The following is a 19,766-nucleotide window of genomic DNA, read 5'->3' as shown; positions in this document are numbered from 1 at the left end:
ATTAAAGTGCCAAACTGGGATTGCTATTAGTGCTCCAATACATTGCACATCACAACTTCTCCAAAACAACGCAATACAAATGAAATTAGATATTTTGCAGTATTGGGTTGACAGCATTGAGACTCAATGCTGATGGATCATCATACAGAGAGACTCACCTTTTTAGAACTCTTCAGCCATCTTCTCTTCCACACCACAAGGCAGCTTCTTGATTGGACTCAGGTCACAGATTCATTTCGACTTTCCTGACCATCACAACTCTGGTAAATGAACTAGTGGGGAAGGGGGCTCCTCTAATACCTCCTATAAAACCATTCCTTAGAAATGCCACAGACAGAAAGGCACTAGTGCTTTTCACCAAACAATACGCAGTTCACTGAACCCTGTAGAATAGTTACCACGACTCTCAACCATGAATAAATCTACAAAAAAGGCATTTTTCAAAGGATAAAAGCTTTTTAATGTTCATAGGTACAAGAATACACAGTTCGAATGTATTTAAATTGGCTTTCTCATTTCTATCTGTAAGCAGCACCAACAATAATGAACTTTCAACCATTTTGCGAGTAACAATCATCAACATTAAGAATGATCAAAGTTTCTGTCCTTTTTTGCCATATGAACCGCTCCTCGTTTTATCAATGATACTACTTAGGCCCACAACATGCCGAGGAATGGAAATCCGTACTTACCCACCAGGTCCCCAAATGATTTGCATACACCTGACACTGGTAGTTGGTAAAAACAAAAAACACAAGTCACAAACTCAAGAGGTTTCACAAGCAAAAGGATGATGGAAAGTGAACGCTCAAGGAAATATAAACCTAACTGAATATGGAGTCATTAAGCACATTTCAACCTGAACGTGCTGTTACATCAAAAGACACTGGATAGACGGTATGCCTGCTGTCTCTTCTTAAAAAGATTGGGAACAAACGTGGTAATCTTAAGCGGTGGTACTGGCACAGATGGGCAGCCAGAACTGGTCAGGTTCTAGCCGGGTTAGCAGGAACAGATGAACCAGTGAGATGCCAAGCACTTCAACACATGGTTCGAATCACTACCCACCTTATACCCACCCTGTAAATTTGAGATTTCCCTTAAAATGTAATTAGAGTGCCAAGTAACCTTTGAATAACGGGAAGAATGATACACTCTTTTCAATAATACTGGAAACAAAAAGTAACGTTCCCTCCCTACGCTTGTTTTCCTCCAAGTGTATAAGATAAAAAAAAGAATTAGATCACATGGCATATTTTTAGTGCGTCTTAAAATTTTTGGAAGGTGCTGTCCACCACATTGTCTAGCAGTGCTTGAAACACTGACACGAGTACCTCACTAGTTTGTGTTAATTGCTTCACAAAACTCCGTAAATTGGTCCACAGCACTCCATGCCACCAGAGACTCAATCAGAAAAAACAGAACATCAGTATCCCAGCACAGACAGGTGTGGTGCCAAACTGCAGGTCTACTCTAGCCCTCGCTTAACAAATTATACTTGTATGGTCCATTACAACTGCCCCGTTTTACAACAAAGAGCGCTATAAAGCAATTATTGCAGACTCAAGAAAGAAGGTCATATTCTGCTACTCCAACCATTCAAATGATATAGGGCACCTCCATGCCACAGCACTGAACTTTCAATCAGGCTGTTTATAATGCAATTACAATTATTAAACAAAGCTTTCAAGCAATGACGAAAAAGAGTAACTAACTGCCTCCAGCATACTTTTTGGGGCATGCACAAAGCTACAAAAGCCGTCTTTGAAGAGCCCAGGACATTTATGCAATCACAAATCATAAACGCAACAACTGGCCACTTATACTGTATCTTGTGCTGTGCTTGTAGAGAGACAGCTAGGGAGATAAACTGTGCAGTCTGCATATCATGTGGAACAAAGTTTGACATTTGGTCTCAAAACTAAGGTGCTGATGAGTATTTATGAACGGGAAAGGTTCTTGGTCAAAACCTGGAATCTTTTTTGCCAACTGATCTAGTCACTTAGCAGACAAACTCTATTCTGAAAGCATGACCCCTCCCACCCCCAATTAGCCTCCCCCCCCAAAAAAAGCCCACTCTCCCGGTTCCATTTCTTTTAAAAAAATAAAAAAAGAAGATTTTTTGCAATCAAAAAGCTGTTTTTTTCTCTTGCAGAAACATTTTTGCCAAATGGGGTGTTCAGCGTGGGTTCATGAAGGCCTGATCCATGCTAGATTTTCGGATAACCACAGACCATGGAAATAGTTCCTATTTGAGCCCACTGTGCATAAATGTATGCCAGGTGGATGTCCCGAAAACACGACATGGATCCGGTCCGTATGGATCAATGCTGGGCACCCACGCTGCACACTGCAGAGTTGACAAACATTAAAGCAATCCCTGACGGGCGTCTCCACACAATGGAGCGAACAGTATTATTTTCAACACAAATCTCCATGATATGAACACGCAGCCTCGGAAAGCTGTCAAACTAACCAAAGTGTCCGTGAATAAAAGGTATATTGTGTCTAGTGCGAGAAAGATAAGGGTTCAGGACAAAAGGAAGAAAAGAGCCACAGCAAAACGTTAGTGTTTTAAAAACATGGACAATGAAAACATGCGACCGCTGTGACACTGCTCGTCACTGTATAAAAATAGACTTTCTTCGTGGTGGTTTTTCTAGTCATTCTTTCGGTCCTTAGCATCTTTCGTGTCCTCCTCGTCTGTGTATTCGGTATGCTCCTCCCCCTCCTTCAGCAGCTTACCGACGTGGTGATACTTGACTGTCAACAAAAAATAAAAATAAAAACTGCTGACTATGCACGAGCAGAAACACACAGAACATTAATTATGGAACAAAGTGCAACTCTGATGGCTATTTAGCCCTGTGCAATGAGGACATTTCACCCTGTACTGAGCTCGAATAGAGGGATTATCTGCAACTCCAAACCTGCTGCCCCATGTGGTTGTTCTCAAAGATATCTAAGAACAACGGACAGAAAATATGTCCAGTTGTTTTCTCCCAACCGGGCCCCGTGTTGTGTTTTCCAATGCTCGAGAGTGTACCACTGAATACGAGCCTGAGGCTGGCTGCAGAAGGGATCAAATGGCTGCAACTGCCATAATGGGCCGGGATAACTTTCTTATTTTTCTCGTCCAGGGAAAATGCATAATTAGCAGAATACAACCCCTCTCACCCATCCCTAACTCCAAAAAAAAAAAAAAAAAGTTCATCACAAAGCAGATAACCCAGTCCTAAATACATGAAACCATCTTGCAGTGAGGTGGTCCAGCCTGCCTAAAATGTGAAACATTCCAGGGAAGCCGGACTGCCATCAACCAAACTCAAGGGCTAATGGAACAAAGAACTGTTCAGAATGATAGAGGCAGCCAATCAGAAAGGCTGAAATAGCTTGCTCTTCCATTTTTTCTGACTGCCAATCAGAACATAATCTTATTGGTTTGACTTTTCTAATTGGCTGACAGCCCACTGAGCAACTGCCCTGTTCCTTTCTACCCATCCCACCATCAGCTATACCCAAGGTCACTGGAGTTGTGTAATTCTGCAGTATTCAGCTTAAATATAGATCAACCGCATTTGCCGCATAATGCCATCATCTGCTGCATGATCAGCAGATTTTAACCAAAAATACACTTTCCAGCTAATACAGAAGAACACGTACTAAAACAGGACGACACTTGTTGCCACGCAGTGGAAGACCCTTCACATGGTTTACTGATAATCCTTGAAGTGCTTATTACCGTATTTGGATGTTAAACTAATGGTAATGAGGTGACCCTTTTGCCTGGATAATATTGCCATGAATCAAAAATTCCAACAAAATAAGTAGTGCTATTACAAAATGTGCTGAATTATGCTGCACATTTTGCTTTTCATGCTGCATAATTTGGCCCTCGCCTGCCTCATAATTGCAATGACCCTGACTACACTGGCTGACGGGCCAATAATCTTGCATAGGTTACACTGGCTGCTAGATTACAACCTTCACCCATGGTAGGTGGAAGCAGATTAACCGTACTGTATCAAGATACGCCTCTGCTGAGCGCATCCAGCAGTGTTGATGGAAGGTTCGGGGCATTTAAGGCAGAACATAAACATATAGAAAGAACTCGAAGCCAGACTGTAAACAGATGCCACCACGCCACGCCTCCTACATTACCCTAATGCAGGGGCTTTTCAGGACACCCCAAAGAGAAAATGCACAGGGACGTATACACAACAGAGACAGGGCATACAGGATAGAAGAGAGCAACCCCTACATCACATGAGGGAAGAGGGCCATACATAACACGAGGGCAGGCAAATATACCCAAAGCATGGCAGGACACCTATACATGACAAGGGGCAGCTTAGTACATGCGCTCCATGGGGGATGGCCATTAACAGCATGAAAGGCGGGGAAAGCCACGTGCAACTGTGAGACATGGAGAAAGTGACATGCCACATCAGGGCGAGAGAGCGCCGTGTGTAGGAAGCTCATATGCCACAACTGTGGGAGCCGAGGTGACCATGCACCACACGGAAAGACTGAGTATTACTTATCACACTGCAGCAGGGAAGGCCACGTGCTGGATTGGTGTTAGTAGGGCACACAAGGCATGGGGGCGCATATGGCATGAGATTGAGCTATAGAAGGCATCGCGGCACTAAAACAGGAGAAGCCAGTTACCCACACACAAAACAACCACCAGACACAACAAGACACAAGAGGTGCGGAGGGTGACCAGAACAGACATTAGCAGAAAAGGAAAGTTGTCTTGCTTTTAAAAATACAGCATATTCGGAGAACAAAAGAAGCTGAGGAGGGAGATGGGATGAACATGGGACTGGAGACATGGAGGGGTCATTCACGGCAGACATCATTTTCTGGAAGGAGGGCCGGCCATCCACAATGTGGGGGGCGGAGGGGGAGGAACCATAAGAGATAACACTGTACATGACCCCGGATGCAAGTGATGACCACATGGAAGGAGGCACCTAAGCTAAATGGGAAGAGCTGCGCTTGACGTGGGAAAGTATTGCACGCAAATAAGTCCTAGCACACATACATTGATGCTAAGGCCATCATTACGAGTGGCTCATTACATTTCGGTGTGCGCTGTAATTATAATGCACCCAATAAAAGGGCCATTAGTAAAGGTGGTCTACAAGGCTTGACTGTAAGTTACTAACAATTGTACACTGTATTAGCTTCTGTACCTTAAGGCACACCAGCCAGGAAATGCTTCCAAGTTTAACTCAACTCCACAGCAGAAAACAGTCTCCTGACAGAACCAGCAGAAGAGTCACATCAGCTTCTCACACAAGCAGAACAGAATCCACTGGTGCCTCACTCCAATGAACATTCTATCGACCTGACCATTTACCCCCCCCACCCCCCCCCCCCTCTGCATCCACAGAAAGGTGGCGCAGGAGGCACGGCCTGGCGCTGCTGGGCCCGGGCACTTTCCCAGTGGGCTGGCAGGATGGGGGCTGGTTTCGCTGCAGGTGAGGGCGGCCATGTTTGCTGCCTGTAGCGCCTCGCGCCTTTAAAAATAAATAGCACAGAACAAATGGTTTTAAAGTACGATTTGAAACTACTGCTTTTGCATTGGGGTGGTCCCTGTCTCCTGCACGGTCGCCTCTAGCACTACTGATCTTCAGGCCACTGGAGGGGTTGGAAAGTGAGGGGTCTTCTGTTACTTGGCTCAGAGAGGGCTGTACATATAAGATAAAGGGTCATGTGTGAACCCATTTTCCCGTACACGAGTGAGGGATAAAACCCTTTGATACATCTGGCCGAAAGACTCTTCAAAATTAAAAACAGAGTTTTTCTTTATAATGTGGCCTTTGAAACACATTTCATTTTAGTATATTAAACTGTGCCACTGCATTGACTGGCAATTATTAGAAGTTCGGGTGCGGACATCAGCCACAAAAATTCTGGGAATGTGGATGGACAAAAATAACATTTGCCTCTCGGGTTGTAAAACTAGCGGCAATCTGTTAAGGAAATCTGAGGATGTTACATAAGTTTCTGCCTCTTCTTCAAGGAGGCTGGTGGTCCAGGCGCTTATTTTGTCATGCCCAGCCTAAGGCAACTCATTTTATCTTGGCCCTCCCCAGGCCGCGTTAAAGAAAGTTCAGGTAGTTCAAAGCTGATTCTGTGTAAGGTACCAAGACACCAATCTGCCTGGCAGGCCACAAGTCATCTGCACTGGCTTTCTACAGCCGAGAGGATCAAGTTCAAGTCATTGTGTACTGCCCACAGCGGTCAGTCCCTCACAAATCTACAAAACTCTTTGCCACTTGAAATGGCGTCTTTGAAATGCCATCCTTGTTCTAGGAAATCCACGAAGACATGGCTATTCACACTATGAACCTACTTGATTTCTTTTATTAGTTCTCTGACTTTTTTTTTTTTTAGATGGCTCCATGTAGTTGCGAGCTCTGCAAGTTCCTCCATTTAATTTTGCCCCTTATACATGGCCTAAGGTATCACTACAGAAGGAGTAACATTAAAGTCTGTTTGTTTTTGGGGAGCACAGCCCTATCTGATGGTTTTCCAAGGTGCACTTACGTGATGATGGCGGAAAAGGTGGTAGGATCAAAAAATGACTTGGCTAGGATCTAGTGCTCAATTAGAACCAGTGGGAGCCACCGGCACTGATTTTTTGGGGACCGGCACATATTTTTCCTCATCAAACGTTTTCCAGGAGCCAAAGAGGGGGAAAAAACACAAAGCAGAAAGATGGAGGAAGAGAAATATAGATAAACTGACACCAAGAGAGAAAGAAGGAACTTGCAGGAAGTGAGAGAAAGAAGTAGGGAGCGTCTGGTACTGAATTAAAAAGCACAAGGAGGATTGAAAACCACTCAGACATTTATTAGCACTGGCCACGGGCTTCTAGGCAGAGCCTTGGGCACCGGCACTCATTCGTCTACAAATTAAGCACTGCTAGGGTTACACAATGTGGTCAAATGGAAGTAGAGTGATGCAAGGTTTCCTGGTTTCAAACTGTGCAAGTCATTTATCTCATTTAATCTCCACTGTAGAACAAAGGGTAATGCCGTGTGCTTAATTCTTTGAGGTGCTAAATCAGTGCGCTTTGTTAAATACATCCAGACTATGCATGTTTCATAAGGACTGGTGGTAGTAGTGTTTGGGGAGGGTAATGTTTTAATGCAGAACTTAAAATGGAAACTATAGCGTGTATCCTTGGTCAGTGCACTGAGACCATTTGCTCCACGTAGCTAGAAGCCTTTATTCACTGGCATCCATTATTGAATTAATCTGCACACTCACGCCTCATCAACTATTTATTCATTGAACCATGCAGTGATGTCTCCAATCTCCACCCATCCATTCAATGACTGGACAAGCTTCTAGAATGAAAATGCATTGTAAAACGTACCATATTTGCATTTTTTTCAAAAGATTCTTGGGTGAGAGAACCCCACGAATCTCCCTTTGCAGTAATCAAGCTCACTTGCTGCACTCAGTTCATGCACTATGAGGCCTGGTCTTGACAAAAAAAAAAATGCTAGGGCTGTGTTTTGTTCCCAGTCCGGCCCTGTGGTGGACTACGGCAAGCATCACCAATATAAAAAACTTTCAAGAGAAAAAAGGCTTTTAAATCTGACACGCTTGCACTGCATTTTCAAAATAATTCTGGCTGGAGTCAAGCGCACAGACAAGTGTAATATTTACAGTCAATACCAGTATGTGGCCAATGTAATGATCAGACACAAATCCACTTACAAGAAAACTGCGCTTCCCAGTCACTTAAGGTCTCTCGCTGAGTAGCATTCAGGTCAGATAAGTCGTCATACGTATCACGGAGGGCTTCCTTGTCCAGGCAGAAGGTAGCCAAGCCCCTAGATGCATCCTTCCCCGCAAACACACCGTAAGGGCCCTCTGTTATAGGAACAAAAATGTTGCGTTAACTTGAGCTTTTCATAAGTACTTAAATTAAAGAACTTTGTCTCACTTTGGTCTAGGTCCAAAACTGTGACTTTCCCCTGGCCATACACCTGCAGGTTCAAACTCCAAAGGTTGCACCAAGAAAGTCAGTTCATACTGAGCACAGCACAAAGTGGGTCTAGCCACCGAATCCTTTATTTACTTTTCAGACAAGTTTTGCAATACAGAGTGGAGTAGAAGTCACTGTGTCTAAACAGCTTTTAAGCAAGTTAAACATTACCAACACGTATGACTGCACACATTAGCGTCTGATACCAAAAAGGTCTGTCATAAAAAGAACAGTACCTGAGATTTGCAAAAACACTTGGGAGGCCAGATCTGAACCACGCCATGATATTCTACATTTTAATCACATAATGCCGACTGTTACGAGTGTGCACCTGCTCACTGAGGGCAGGGCTTTAGCTCAAAATGAACACATCCAGGGGTAGATCATAGGCCTCGGGGAGCAATGTGATGAAGAATGCAATGTTTTAATGTCCATGAGTTCAAACCCTTTTGTGCAGGTTGTTCTAAAACAGAATTCTCCAATGAGTAGCTTGTGAGCTATTGGTAGCTCTCCACCTGCCTGTAAGTAGTTCTCCTGTGTGCATCCCAGCCTACCTTTTGGTTTTTTGAATTGATAATATGTCAAAATAATGTATTCAAGACGAAGATGTGTGAATTTTTAGAACACAAGCTGATGTCTGGAGAAGAAAATGTCTAAATTTTCAAGATATGTTTAAAGCGTATTTGAGTGAATAATCATGTGGGGAGACTTATTACAAATATTACTACTTTGTGCCAGGGGCACTACAGCTGTGGTTGGCATATATTACCTATGTAGAGGCATTCCGAATTGACAAAGCCTTTTTTACATTACTGCTGGCACCCCTGTCTGATGCACGTAGGTGATCACTGCTGGTAATTTTGCATGGGGTGGCCACTGATGTAATCTTGTCTGATGTGGTGACTATTAAAACACTAATAATATTAGTAGCTCATCACAATTTTATTGAACACAAGTAGGTCTTATTACACAAGTGGGAGACCCCTCTTCCAAGCATTAAAAAGATGTAGTAGTTAAATGTACTGCAACAGTGCTCAATTTACATGATTTACTAAGGTGTTTATTCAGAAATGTGGCATACATACACATATATGCAGATATAGAACATCTTCTTGTTAAGTTATCTACATTTGTATAAAGTGGTCAGTCCTTCAAATGGTTCTTTGGTACTGGAAAGAGACAAGCATCTTATGGTACGAGCCTACTGTACAAGGTATCTAGTAAAGAACAAAGTTTAATTGCCTTACGGACGAAAGCCTGTTTTGAATTCTTTTAACTCTAATACGGAGTGTGCTTAAGGGCAAATGCTAGAACTGAACTAGAACCCTCCCCATTGAACATGAGATTCACAACAGATTCAGATCTGCTGAATGCAAATTGGGAGATGGATAGTATTTCCTGATGTAACACTTAAGAAACACTGAAGTCGGACCAGGTAGACATCAGTGTACCTGACACAAGATTTTAAAAGAAATTTGAACCTCAATAGGCAACAAAAAGGACGGAATATACCAAGCAGGGGGAGCACAGCAGAACTCAAGTGCCCTCGACGTGAGTCTAGCTGCCACATTCTCAATCACCTCTAGTTTTTTCAATGATCCATCTGGGAGGTCTAGCTACATAGAATAGCTTTAAACACGTGTTGAGCCTATAATGGCAGAGACTGGGGTTTTCCTTCCCACCTCAGTGAAGCATAAGTGAAAACAGTATGGCCTCAGTTTCTTGATGCAGTAAAAACAATTACTGCACTGACGTGGGCTCTCGCGGAGAGATCCAAGTCAAATTTAAGACAGATGTTTCCAACCATGGGGTGTGTCCTCCGTGTAATGGTGCAAGCAGTTCAGAGACCTCAGATGCAGCTGTCCTCAATCTCATCACCTCAGGCTTCTCCAGGTTGGGCTTTGGTCAGTGTCCACCCATCTAAGGGCCAATCCAGCAAAGCAGTCTTCTTGCTGCATGGTATGGACGACAGCTTGGTGAATGTTGTTAACCACTGCTAACAAATGTAGCAAAATCAGCAGGCGGATGCTGCCATTTACTATCAGCCACAGAAGTACGAAGGACAGAATCTGTGATCCACCATGGCTGAAAATCTGCATTGGCACCCATCAAGATGTTTTTTTATCTCTAAGAATACTCTCACTAGGCCTGCCACACGTTTTTGGAGATGAGATACAGGTCTGAACATTTCTGGCTGGATGGTATCTAAATCCATCTTATTTGAACAACGGGCAGTGCCTCTTTAAACTACTTAGGTACCTTGCGAGAGCTCAAGGTGTCGTATTGGATGCTGCAAACAAGCTGATCCAGTGAGTGAGATATATTTGAAACTAGTGCACCTGGGCAAGGGTTCTGTGAAGATCCCGATTAAATCTTGTTCACGCTAATCTACATCTGATGAAACAAAAATATTTAGAAGTCTGTCAGAAGACCATGAGAACAAGTCGTTCCAAAGTGTCCCCCAAAATTTCTTAGTTCAATGGCAGCTCTAACATACAATCTTTGTTGCAAAACAGGGAATCACAAAGTTCCTGCAAAGGCAATTCATTAATACACACTGGTCTAGGAATAGTGAGTACTACCATTAGCCGGAAAGCCTCATTTTGAGGCTTGTTGAACCCTACTTGAATAATAGTATTTATAAGCTCGATGGAACGCTGTTATGTAAAGATTTAGAGACGCTCACGTTTCTCGACAGCGTGGTACTGTCTCGGAGATCTTTCAGCAGGCAAAGACTCGGTCTTAAAACCAGCTAAACTGGACGAATGCCAAGTGGGTGGATTCAACCTAAGTGAGCCTCCTGTGAAAGAGGGCCAGGACAACATACGGAAGGACAGAACGATCCACTCTGCAGAGACTGGTAATCAGAATAAATATTAAAGAGAGCATGAACAATTGCCAACGGCTGAGATTTTTGCAAGAATTCCACTCACCTCCTTTTTGTTTTCCCCGATTTGTGCAACTAGTCAGACTACATTCTCCATTCAGCCAAAGTGTGGAAAGCTCTCACATCGGTGACACCTGATCTTACTTCTGTTTTGCTGTTGATCAGTTCGAACTGGTTTACACAGGTGCGTTCTTTGCTGGTCTTCGATTTCACCAGCGAGCGTGACTAAAAAGGGTGCGGGATGCATCCCATCAGCCTTTCTCTGGGCTGAGAATACACGACTGCCCTTGTTTCTTGGGTCTCTACACAAGCTCCATGTGACGGCTAGAAGAGATGATAAGCCGATATGACTCACATGTAATGTCTGACTGAAAGAGTCGGACACTTTACAATGATCACAGAACCAGATTTATTTAAGAGTTTTCTAGAGTTGATGGTCTTTTCACAAAATGTCTGCATCACTGTGTGTGTGTGTTTGTTGGGGGGGGGGAGGGGGTTAGCGGGCAGGGAGTCATTGAATCTAATCGTGGTGGTGGGACCTTGTATACATTTCTTAACTCGTGACCTTTTGAGTAAAGTTTAGCTGTATGCAAGTTTCAAGAACTCAGTTTTTCAACCGATTGTGACGCTTTCAAGTTATGTTGTCAGACACTCAATGCAGCTTTTCTGGTCAAGTGCCAACAGCTTGGGGCTGAACCGAGACGAGTGGGCAGGTGACTTTGGATGTACACATGTAGGAGAGCGAAGTGAGATGCCCTGATACCTGTGCGGTCCATACATTAGTTTAACTGCCCGCTCAATCCCCCTAGCTCGCATCAGTGTCTGTTTCAGTGTCCTAAGATGGTGTCAGCCGTGAGGCTTCTTGACGAAGCCCCTATGGGTTAAGGCAAAGTTGCAGCTGTGGAGGAAGCTGGGAGAGAGGAGATGACAGACTGTACCCAGTGGTGATCGGCAATGGGCCCAGCACTGTTGCATTTTAAATGAGTGATGCCCCGGGGTAACACCGAAGAGCAATAGGAGGTACTAGCGCTGAAGGGGGGCAGGGAGGTGCTTGGGTAACAGTGCCCAGCATGGCCTCTCACACCGAATAATCACAGCCACAGTATATTAAGAATCTGACAGGGTGCTGGGGCCTCTGAGAGTGCATGGGACTGTTTTCCTCATGACTGTCAGTTTCCAAAAAAGGACAGTGCGTGTGTTTGCGACACAATGCCACCAAAGCAACACTGATTGCACAAAAAAACAAAAACCTATTTTTGCACCAGGTGCTGCTCCATCCTGGTGTTTTTCAGCAAAATCTGAGCTGGATGGGGCCCTGCGCATCTTGCATCCATATCCTGGAGAAATCCCTGTTGTCTGATCTACAGCAGGAGATGAAATCAGAGACTTCAACCAGTAAAAAGTTGCCTTCTAAAGAACGAACACTGGAGAAGCTAAAAGATGACTGAGAACAAGTTCTAGTGGAGGATGCAGAGTTTGACCTCCATGGGATCGCACAGGGATGGACTCCTGGCCATTGAGGATTTTCGCAGGTGAGCAACAGTGTCAAAGCAATAGCTTCTACCTCCCACTCCAATTGGAACGGGAGGTAGAACGCCTTGATAATTTGCGATGATCCAGTACTGGGTGCCAAAACCTGAAAGAAGCTGTGGCTCATTTTGTTTAAGGGAGCAAGTCTTGGTAACCGAACAGAAGATCCCTTAGTAAGTGGGCAAAGCAAAGTGAGTTCTGACTAGAATCCCAGAAACTGGGAAGTGTGTGCTTGAACTGTGTTGGTGGAGTTGGGGGAACCATGCCAAAGAAAGATAACATGTATCAAAGTCCTGATCTTTCTTGGTTGAAGCCAAGCTACACAGAAAAGTAGGGTGTAACTGCCAGAACTGCTGGCCCTTAATGTGAAGTGTTGATTGGGTTCCCTGCCAAATGTGGAGTACCCCATGATGTAGTATTCTCTGCTTTACCAGTCAAAGTTAACTACATACTTTTTTGGAGCAGAGTGGATATGCACTTATTATATCGTCCAGGGGAATTGTCCCCCAGTGACACCTAACATCATTTCAGGCTGTAGTTTAATAGCTGGGCGAGATAGATACCCTGTTGGGTGCTTGGGGTATTGCTGGTCATATTTGTGTGTTGGGAGTTCTTTCTTCTGTCTTCTATTTCCACTCCCTTCCCAGTATTCATTATTTCCTGAAGGGTGGCAGTCTGTGTTTGCTATTGGGAGGTCTTATGTCTGAGAAGGTTTTTAGTAACTGAATGAAGCGAAGTAATGTAAGTGTAACTCTACTACTTTCTTTTTCTGTGTTGTCCTACAAACTCCTTTAACAAAAAAAAGGGATGAATTCCCTTCTCAGTGAAATCCCTAAAGCTTTCGAACTCCCTTTCACTAGACATTACTGTAAATTGCTCTAGTAAAGGACATTTTTGAAAAAGGTATTTCCAGGAGCCATTTCTTTCACCCTCTTTAGTTGTAACAAACCCATACTAATTTAAATCAGTTTAGTTTACACTGATCGAACAAGCACATTAAGGCCCAGAAGTTATTCTTATGAAGGGGATAAAAGTGGCACAACACTGATAGTCACATAAGCTGCCACCTGATAAAATATCTACAATCGCTTCATTTAAAAACAGGCTCGGCAAAGGATTGTTGCGCCTGCCTATCCGCCCACCCTGCTGTGGCTGTCATGCAAGCTAAAACACATGTAAACAAGTTGACAAAACAACTATGGGCGACTGACGAGTTCAAATAAAGGCTGTTGGGATGCATTCATTTTACAAACTGTTTCACAATTCCAGCAATGGGCTTGAATGCGCTCTAGCGACATTTCTTTGCATGCTCCAATATTTAATTTACACAGACACATAGGTCATAGATTTCTTGGTTTCATTCTTCCCCTTTTTGTTACCAAATCTATGCCAATTTCCTAACTAATACCTTCAGGTACAGATTCTGCAGAAGGATGAGCCGTACTCATGCAACGTCCCCATGAGACACTGCCTGGCATCTGTGTGTTGTAGTTACTGTAGCTCGGATACCACTTAGACAGTTGAAAAGAATAGACTTTCTAGTTTGTTTTTCACCAAAGGCATGTGTTGGATAGAATGCATTTTTGAAGATGGATTTACTAAAATAAATTTAAACATAAAAGCTACAACCTTCTACCGCTCAACAGGAAAACTGCTTTAAATAATGCAGAAGACATGTCCTAGAACCTACAAAACTCTTTACCTAAAAGCATGTGCTTTTTAATGCCAATGTTGTGCAAAGTACTTAATTCAAAGTTGTTACATGCAGGGATTGAATGAGGTTGAAAAGCGAGTGCCCAAGGGTGGTGCCTTTGGTATCTAGGACTTTCAGTAACCCCCTTCACCTGGCCTCCTTCAGAACACCTGTACCCTTGCACATGGCACAATCTAGGTACCCCATTATCTGATAACCCCTGCCTTTGGAACAACCAGATGACTTACCATACTTTTCATCGTGACAATTTTTACAGCCCCCGCCATTCAGCTTTCCCAGTAATTTCCTTATGGTTTATATTTGTAACCAACGGAAGGGCCACATTTCTGTGATTTTTCTTTCCTGTTCCAATTGTTCCAGGTAATGTTTGTACCACAATCTCACTCCCTCCCTAGACTTATTGGAGGCCATATTTTTCTATAGTACAATTAACTGTTCTCTCAGATTTTTTCCAAGACATTCCTCTACCACCCCCTTATAAATGCAGTTAACTGCCTGAATGTAAACACAGTATTTACAGAGTAGCCGTTCCCATATTTGGCACCCAATGAAATTAGCAATACAAAAAGCTCAGTACTGCTAACAATTTGCACAGTTATGAGGATATCTTTATGCATACCATTTGAAATTTCTCAGACTAAGGTGTCCAACTCATTCCATGTCATATCAGACACTGTTTCCAGTACTGGGCTTTTATGTGACAGTCTAATTCATTCTGTGTCTTGAAGTCTTGGTTTGCTCCATTTGATCAAATTAAGCTAAAAATCTTTTAGTTTAAAAATTCTGAGATGCTGACAACACCCGGCCTCCAGGTTGCAGACGCTGCCGCAGTCGTTTTTGTTTCATCATAAATTACACTCATTTGCTTACTTCTTATTTAATTGCTTTCTTTATTGCAGCTTGACAATCTTGTGTCTGTCCCAGCGCCTCTTTACCAAATCTAATTGGCTGGCTTCTATACCTTCCACTGCTGACTTTTAGTGAAGTATTTTTAGGTTTTGCAAAATCTCTTGTTAAAAAATAATAAAAAAATAAAAAACTCAAATATGGACTTAGAGCCCACCCCATTACTTACCACTGGCTGGCTTCCACGTCACATTAGTTTCCTTGCATCCTATTTGTCAGCACCTCCTCCTTGCCTCTGCTTTCCTCCTGGGGCTTCATGTGGGTCCCTACAGTGGAACATGGACCAAGTACAGCTTCCTCTCTGCGACCAGTGTTCTTCCACTGCTCTCTTACCTCTGTGCTTCTCCTTTTTCCACTGTGTTGTTCTCCCTTCTGTGCTCTCCCCCGCCCTCAGTGTTCCTTCTTCCCTGACCTGTTTCTCCGCTGAAAGATTACTTCACCAGAAAAGCTTTGTCCAGTCATCCCACCACTGCTGAGTGGCCTCTAAAATATGCTATGGCTCGCACTGAGCTCTACCTTTTCGCCAACAGTCATGATTACTTACAGATGAGTCTCAGAGATGAGCTACATTGATAAAGAGAATCCACTCAAGTCTATTCCTGCCATTCTCCTCCTCAGCAGCATTTGTAGCAGGGGGGCGCAGAGTAAAGATGATGTATGTACTTAGCTGCTGTGTGTGAGTTGGCAGTGTTATATATAATGCAGTGTTGTACTATAATCTTATTTGTGTTAGAAGTGCCTCGACAGCCTAACCATTTTAAATACCATTGTGGATGAAATGCTTGAGAACAGACACCAACAGAATGTGCCAGAATTCATTGAGAGGCAGTTCCACGAAATGTACTTTCACAAAATGAATAACGTATAAAACATAGTGCTCACTTAAATTATTTAGCCTCTCATGAAATCGTACTAGGTTCCAAAAATGTTACTGCAATGTAAGCTAGTGCAACAGCTGTGCAAAACAGTCAGAGCCACATGCTCCCGAATACTACTGACTGGCAAAAGAATGCTAACTTTAGGGCAAATCACGTCCTTCGGAGAACGCAAAAAAAATGTTCAAAAAATCCTAATGAAACATAAGTCTTTAAAAAGTGACACTTTTCTATTGCACTCATGAATATATTTTGAGTGGCACGGGAAGCAATAACCCTCTCACCTCTAAACTGTTGACCACACACTATTCTATTTATTTTTATAAGCCATCCTGTGTATGTGGAACACTGAGCTTAGTCCCATCTAACTACTTTTATGCTTCAGAGCAGTGCTTAATTTGTGCTGGTGTGTTCCGGTGCTCGGCACTGGCACTTATTATGGGATTACACCACGTGGGGGCACTGTGTGTATATTCTTCAAAACAATGCGTTTGTACAGCAGTTCTTTAAAAATGATAAATCTAAATGCTGGTACTGTCATTCAAAAGCAGTGGTAGGCCTTTTGGTGTTATATGAAGTGCCTTGAGCTCTGGCACTTAATCGTTTTTTTTTTTAGAAATCAAGCACTGCTGCGGAGCCTCGTTATGTGGATGAAAAAAACTTTAGAAATGTAATGAGACTGCGAAGCAACGTTTGATAATTACTATCAAACTATCTATGAAGACCATTCAATATTCTGTAATCTACAGCAGCACTGATTGCAAGGAGAAAAGCAGACACCCTCTGGTATGTTTGTGTTTACTTTTGTACTCTGCTTCTCCCTTCCCTCCCTCCAATCCCCAGTGTCTTTCTTTGTGCAGCTAATGTTCAGGCGGCTGTTAACACTTCATAGACCGGCCCTGCTATTCATCTGGTAATTCTGGTCCTTTCACTCAGGCGAGGAGAAAACGGTGTTCCTGATAAATTGTGTAGCAAGTATGCTAATGACTTTGGATGCACATACTTTTCCCCACTCTTAGCTATACGGCATTTTTTCACTCATTTTTCCTTCTGTGCCTCACAATTTGTTCATAGTTTTTTAATGTTTCTATCTTGTTCACTTGCGCTTTTTTCTGCCACTATCTCTTTCCCTTCTCTCCATCTCCCAAATGATGCTTTGACTGCATTGTCATCAGGGTCACTGGAATTACGCGAATCTGCAGCCATTAATTTATCCGTAAAAGTATGGATTTGCCGCATAATTCATCTGCTGCAGATTTTAACTCAAACAGGTCAAGTTAAAAAAACGAAGGCGGCACGTGTTTCTGGGCAGCAGGACATTTTCAAAGGCTTACTAGTCATCTTTCAGTTGCTTATTGTTACATTAGTGTTAAACTGCTGCTAAAGAGGGGAATATTTTGGTAGTGTTATCATGTTTAACACTCGAAATACTATCACAAAATGTACCCCATTATGCCACATAATTTACCTCTTATTGAGGCATAATTAAATCAACCTGTCACATAATTTGATTCTTTGCTGTACAGTGGCACAGATTATAATAGTGTAATGTATAGAATACGTGTATGCGTGCATTCTATCTTCATGGTTCCTGTCTATGAGGTGTCCGTGTGTGCACAATGTTGCCTTTAGGTCTGTCTTTAAATGTGTGTGTCTACTTGCCAAAGCTTTAACTCTAATGTGCTAGCATGCAGACATATGCATGCCCACCACACGGTGTTTCTTTGTTACTAAATTAAACTCCGACCTAACACATTTGCAAATGCTTAATTTTTATTTGCTGATAATGCACGTCATCGGCAAAAAGCAATGGCAAATCCAGAAGGTCTACTGTTTTTGCCAATGCTTGTTTGACTTCGAAACGCCAGGCGGCAGGTCATACAAGGTTCTTCCACATGATCCAACTATTGCACAACTCCCTGGGATGGCTATGCCGTGTCCTCGTGTCCCCTCTTACCCGGCCCGTAGAACTTCTTGCCCTTGGTGACGTCGAAGACCTTGCCGCTGATGGCCATCAGGATGCGGGGGTTGCGGGTACCGTCGAACTCGCTGAGCTCGGCGATGGTGAAGTCCCTCCGCTTCATCTTGGGCAGCTGCTCCTCCCGCTCCTCCAGCTCGGGGGGCCGGTCCCCCCGCACCATCTTGTAGATGAGGTAGAGGATGACGCCCAGCAGTCCCAGGTTGAGGGGTGAGGTGAAGATCTCGTGCACGATGCTCGTGCTGGCCTCGACCTCCTCCTCCTCTGCCATGTTCCTTGTGCCTGTGGGACACAAGCACAACGAGAGTGTTTGGAGGGTGCACAGACACCAGCCCTGGCGCTGCAAGTATGTGTAAGCATAGCTTGCAGCACATTTAAATACACAACTATTCTGATCTACCCCCTCGCCCATCCTCGGGGACTGTTGTGTGCACCTTCTGCATTGTGCAAACACAAGCCCTGCACCGAGCTGTCATCTAACACGCTTGCAACACATCCGACTGCATTCTCACATATAATAATAAATCACTATTATAGCAACAACGTTACGTACGTTGTCAGTCGGCTAATACCTGAAGCGACCTGTAAATGGCTATTAAATTAAAATATGCTTCTCCCTTACCTGGAGGTGTGCTACTCCAACTGCTGATACTTTGCCCTGGTCGCTACTCCTCTGTCTCTACTTTCCCTGGTGTGTGGCACTGCCCCTGTGGGGCGGACAGTAAAATCCGGAGCGTGGACTTCACTACGGAATGACTAAGCTGCGCAGATTCACGACCGAAGTCACGGCACCGAGCGCGCGACATAGTAGACATCCTGGAAAAAAGCAGCGCCCTTCACCGCCACAGAAGTGACACAGTATTCTTGGTTTAAACTCTAGGTGTGTCTTCCACTTAAGGAACCGTTACATTTTTATATTCTCATAGTTAGCTTATATTTCTCAAAAGAAATTTGTATCCAAATATTTTTGTAAACATTTTGAACAGTCTCTACAATGGTTGCGACATACGTTACGTTTAAATAATTACCTTCTTAAAAAGTCACCTGTTTAATTTAACGAAAAGTGTATTTTTCTTAGGCACGTGGGGATGGGTGAATACAAATGAAAGATATTTTAAGATGGCGCTTGTTTAGCAACCGTTAAAGGGCTTAGCTTCACTGCTGTCGCTAGGCTCTAGGTAGCGCCTCGGCTCATGAGTTGGGAGTCCCTTTTCTGTGGCCATGCATTCCATAGAGGCCATTTATCTGCCAATGGCTGTACTAGGAGAGTAAAGTTCACACATTCGCCTGTTCCTGTTTTAGGGACTGGGAGCCAATGTGGGTAGAGGTACTAAAAAATATTTGTTTTGGAGTCACCTGTAAAGGTGTCTTTGGTACAGCTCCGAAAGATAATATGCAATGCACTGTCGTTTTAAATTTTTAGTCCTTAAAAATACACCACCGCAGTAGAACGCGCAGCTACTAAGTTGCATTTGACTTGGTCAATCACATATTTAAAGTGACTGTAATGTGAGCCCCAGGACCGACACTGAGTCAGACAGGGTGGCAGCGACTCGCTTTAGTGATCCCCTCATCACCTCTCTTCTCTGGCTGTCAGATTCCTTCTGACAGCCGTGTGTTTTGGATACCGAGGCCGTAGCCTCATTACTCCATATGCATTTCAGACTTGTTAAATCTCTGTTTTGTTTGCTTATTGATCTGTGACTCTTTGTCACAGTTGAAGTTGGTTCACATGGTCAGTGCTGTGATGGCTTATGGATAGTGGTCAAAAGGGTTTGCAGAAATGTCAGCAAGTTTCTTGATCAGTGGGTTTTCTTTTTGATCCAATCCTTTTTGATCCAATCCAATTTCACGTTGAGTTT

At 43.4% G+C, this 19,766-nt stretch overlaps 1 protein-coding gene across 1 annotated transcript; it reads right to left on the bottom strand.

The window, feature by feature from the left end:
* Positions 1 to 436: 436 nt before the first annotated feature.
* PGRMC1 (progesterone receptor membrane component 1) lies at positions 437 to 18,645 on the bottom strand. The gene is made up of 4 exons (XM_069212332.1): positions 18,527 to 18,645; positions 17,884 to 18,186; positions 7,744 to 7,899; positions 437 to 2,763 (listed from the first exon to the last, which is right to left on the bottom strand). The coding sequence occupies exons 2-4, from the start codon at positions 18,173 to 18,175 to the stop codon at positions 2,660 to 2,662; spliced, it is 552 nt and encodes a 183-aa protein (XP_069068433.1). The 5' UTR covers positions 18,176 to 18,186; positions 18,527 to 18,645; the 3' UTR covers positions 437 to 2,659.
* Between the last annotated feature and the right edge of the window lie 1,121 nt (positions 18,646 to 19,766).

The sequence above is a fragment of the Pleurodeles waltl genome, chromosome 2_1, assembly GCF_031143425.1.
Source record: "Pleurodeles waltl isolate 20211129_DDA chromosome 2_1, aPleWal1.hap1.20221129, whole genome shotgun sequence".
Taxonomy (NCBI): domain Eukaryota; kingdom Metazoa; phylum Chordata; class Amphibia; order Caudata; family Salamandridae; genus Pleurodeles; species Pleurodeles waltl.
Note: the sequence above shows the minus strand (reverse complement) of the source record. Positions and strands in the feature narration are given on the sequence as shown.

What these genes read in the sequence shown, in the direction of transcription:
- PGRMC1 (XM_069212332.1), bottom strand. Translation starts at nt 18,175, where the DNA reads ATGGCAGAGGAGGAGGAGGTCGAGGCCAGCACGAGCATCGTGCACGAG. An exon ending in CAAGAAGTTCTACGGGCCGG is followed by an intron (nt 7,900 to 17,883) that starts GTAAGAGGGGAC and finishes TTCCTATAACAG; the next exon opens with AGGGCCCTTACGGTGTGTTT. An exon ending in CTGGGAAGCGCAGTTTTCTT is followed by an intron (nt 2,764 to 7,743) that starts GTAAGTGGATTT and finishes TTTTGTTGACAG; the next exon opens with TCAAGTATCACCACGTCGGT.